Source organism: Cebus imitator, unplaced genomic scaffold (genome assembly GCF_001604975.1).
Source record: "Cebus imitator isolate Cc_AM_T3 unplaced genomic scaffold, Cebus_imitator-1.0 Scaffold153, whole genome shotgun sequence".
NCBI classification, from domain to species: domain Eukaryota; kingdom Metazoa; phylum Chordata; class Mammalia; order Primates; family Cebidae; genus Cebus; species Cebus imitator.
Window position 1 is genome coordinate 545,445 of NW_016107468.1, and position 3,664 is coordinate 549,108.

At 56.9% G+C, this 3,664-nt stretch overlaps 1 protein-coding gene across 2 annotated transcripts in view; it reads left to right on the forward strand.

The window, feature by feature from the left end:
* Nucleotides 1–2,983, forward strand: part of NCF1 (neutrophil cytosolic factor 1) — a 17,733-nt gene extending 14,750 nt beyond the window's left edge. For both annotated transcript variants that reach the window (XM_017543335.2, XM_017543334.2), the window contains exons 9-11: nucleotides 1,734–1,838; nucleotides 2,260–2,405; nucleotides 2,643–2,983. In XM_017543335.2, coding sequence (XP_017398824.1) covers nucleotides 1,734–1,838; nucleotides 2,260–2,405; nucleotides 2,643–2,764 — 373 coding nt within the window. In that variant the 3' untranslated portion in view covers nucleotides 2,765–2,983. The remainder of the gene's footprint in view (nucleotides 1–1,733; nucleotides 1,839–2,259; nucleotides 2,406–2,642) is intronic.
* The last annotated feature ends 681 nt before the right edge of the window (nucleotides 2,984–3,664 follow it).

The window sequence follows — 3,664 nt, forward strand, 5'->3', positions numbered from 1 at the left end:
AAAAAAAAAAAAGCTTCCACTGCATTTCCCATCTGTTTATCCTCCAAATGAATGCAGAAATACTATTTTTTTTTTTTTCTGGTTCTGGGGAACACAGAATTCTAGCGGCGTGTTGAGCCATCTCCCTGGAGCCACAGGGCCTCCCAGGTCCTTTCCCGTGTCTTCATTTTTTACCAATTTATTTATTTTTTGAGACAGGGTCTTGCTCTGACTCCCAGGTTGGAGCACAATCATGGCTCACTGTAGCTCAAGTGATCTTCCCACCTCAGCCTCCCAAGTCGCTGGACTACAGGTGAGTACCACCACATCCAACTAATGTTTTTTAATTTTTTTGTAGGGACAGGGTCTCACTATGCTGCCAAGACTGGTCTTAAACTCCTGGCCTCAAGAGATCCTCCTGCCTTGGCCTCCCAAAGCACTGGGATTACAGGCATGAGCCTCCATGCTGGGCCTTTGCTGTCATCTGCAGAGCTCTAGGTCACAGGGCCAGCCCGGCGCCCCCCTGAAAGCATATCTTAAAGCTAGGACCACAACATGCATACCCACAGCATGGTCCTGGGTGGGGGGGGGGGCTTTGAGGCAGCATTTCTCAGCCTTTTAGACACACAATCTGTTAACCCTCATCCTGTGTCTCTGACAATCTTCTTGAGACCCTCCCACCAGCCAGGAATTAGGGTTTTATGTGAACTTTGTATTATGCAAAGTTTTGTTTTGTTTTTTTACTCCCAAATATAATATTGAGAATGGAAAGAAAGTCTTTTCAACAAATGGTGCTGGAACAGGTGGATATCCATACTGAAAAAAACAAAAAGCAAACCTCACACTGTACACAGATGTTTACTTCAGTTGGATTACAGGCTTTTCCAAGTGTAAAACCTGAAACTAAAAAGCATTTGGGGCTGGACTCAAAGCTCACGCCTGTAATCTCAGCACTTTGGGAGGTTGAGGTGGGTGCATCACTTGAAGTCAGGAGTTCCAGACCTGCCATGACCAACACAGGGAAATCCCATCTCTACCTAAAACAAACAAACAAACAAAAAAAAACCTAACCAGGCATGGTGGTGCATGCCTGTAATCCCAGCTAATTGGGAGGCTGAGGCAGAAGAATTGCTTGAACTCGGGAGGCAGAGGTTGCAATGAGCCGAGATCGGCCACTGCACTCCAGGCTAGGCAACAAGAGAAAAATTCTGCTTTTGAAAAAAAAACATTTGGAAGAAAGCATAGAATTTGGTGACTTAGAGGCAGGCCAAGGTTCGTAGGAGACAGAAGGCAGTTAACATACAAGAAAAACTGACAAATATAATCTGCCAATGTCTTCTTTTTTCTTTAATTTTTTTTTGGGAGGTGCAGAGATAGGGGTCTTGCTTTGTTGCCCAGGCTGGTCTCGAACTTCTGGCCTCAATCGATCCTCCCACCTAGACCTCTCAAAGTACTGGGAATATAGGCGTGAGCGACTGTGCCCTGCTCATTCTTGCCAATATCTTATAGCAAATACCTGTTCCCTGTGGTGACCTGGATCTGCTAACCTCCACCCCTGCCTAGACTGTGGAAGGAGAGCTGGAAGGGTCTCAGTTGCACAGACCAGGAAACTGAGGCCCACAGAGGCAGGGGTCTGGTTGTTTGCAACATCTCAGTCTGTCTTAACCCCAGATGTTCAGAGAGAGCCCTGAAACCCCTGCCTCTGAGCGCCCCCCAGGTGACTGCCCCAGCCTCAAGGGCTGCCTCTGTTGCAGGAAAGACGACGTCACAGGCTACTTCCCGTCCATGTACCTGCAAAAGTCGGGGCAAGACCTGTCCCAGGCCCAACGCCAGATCAAGCGGGGGGCGCCGCCCCGCAGGTGAGCGGGGGTCCCCGGGGCTGGGCAGGGTCGAGGGGAGCGCACCACGGGTTCGCTCTGTCTAGACCGTAGCTTGGCAGTGCCGGGGGAAGGGGGTCTCCGCCTGGCAGGAGAGGCAGGACCCTCACCGGGGAAAGGGGCGGACACGCCTGGCCGCAGTGTGGGGCTGGCACGGGGGCGGGAGGAAGGCGGCGATGCCCGGGGGCCTCGGGGATGGGCAGTCCTGGGGACCGCCCGGGCTCTGCGGCAGGGCAAGGGTCCGTGTCGCGAAGCGGGCAGCCGCCTCTGGCCCCGCCCGGGTCGTACAGACTACCGGCCCCTGCTCCCCGCCCCCCACTTCCTCGGGCCAGGGGTGTCCATGCGAGGCCCTGGGAACAGGGGCGCGCTCGGGCTCTAACGACGCCCCGTCCCGCCGGGCCAGGTCGTCCATCCGCAACGCGCAGAGCATCCACCAGCGGTCGCGGAAGCGCCTCAGCCAGGACGCCTATCGCCGCAACAGCGTCCGTTTTCTGCAGCAGCGACGCCGCCAGGCGCGGCCGGGACCGCAGAACCCCGGGAGTCCGCTCCGTGAGTGCAGCGGGTTGGGGGGCGGAGGGGCGGAGTCAGCGAGAGAGGCGGGGACCGGAGGCGGGGCCAGAGGAGGAGCGAGCGCCAGGGGGCGGAGCGATCCATGAGAGGCGGAGTCAGAGGGTGAGGCACGACCGGGAGGCGAGGGCAGAGCGCGGAGCGGGAGTTAGAGAGCGCGGTGGGCGGGGCCAGTGGGCGGGGCGGGGCCTCTGACCCGCCCCTGGTCTCCTCCCGCAGAGGAGGAGCCGCAGACCCAGCGCGCTAAGCCCCAGCCGGCGGTGCCCCCGCGGCCCAGCGCCGACCTCATCTTGAACCGCTGCAGCGAGAGCACCAAGCGGAAACTGGCGTCTGCCGTCTGAGTCTGGACCGCAGTCCCCAGCTAGAGTCTGGGCCCCTCCGCCAGCTCCCGTCCCGTCCCTGTATATACGCGTTCTAAAGAGCCTGGCGTCTGGACGCCGAGGGCAGCCCCGGCCCCTGCCCAGCGCGGCTCCCGCCACCCTCAATAAATGTTGCTTGGAGTGGACCGAGGCTCTGCAGGGATGCTGGGTGGGCCGGGCTCCACCCCGGGGGTATTTCTAGATTGAGGACCGGAGGATGTGGGTTCTGCTGGGGGGAAGTTGCAAGAGCCGATGTCTGGTTGCGTATTGCCCTGGCCTTGGCCAAGAACAGGCTTGCAAAAGGCCAAGTGCAAGAGGAACTCTCGGTTTCCTGCTGTTTGGTCAGAAACCACCTGGTCGGACTCTGGCGGAAGAGTCCTCAAGATGGGTGGACACAGTGCAGCGGGACAGCCCTGTCTCATGACAGGAGACAGGGTGCGGTCCAGGGTGCAGGGGTGACCTTATAGCTGGGACCAAAAAAATATTATAACTTAGGGCTGGGCGCAGTGACTCATGCCTGTAATCCCAGTACTTTGGGAGGCAGAGGCGTGTGGATCACTTGAGCCCAGGAGTTGGAGACCAGCCTGGCCAACATGGCGAAACCCTGCCTCTACCCAAAATACAAAAATTAGCTGGGCGTGGTGGCGGGCGCCCATAATCCCAGCTACTCAGGAGGCTGAGGCAGGAGAATTGCTTGAACCCAGGAGGCGGAGGTTGCGGTGAGCCGAGATCGTGCCATTGCACTCACTTGGGTAACAAGAGCGAAACTCCGTCTCAAAAAAAAAAAAAAAAAAAAACGTTGGAGGCTGCAGTGAGCTATGACTGCACCACTGCACTCCAGCCTGGTGATGAAGCAAGACCCTGTCTCTTAAAAAAAAAAAA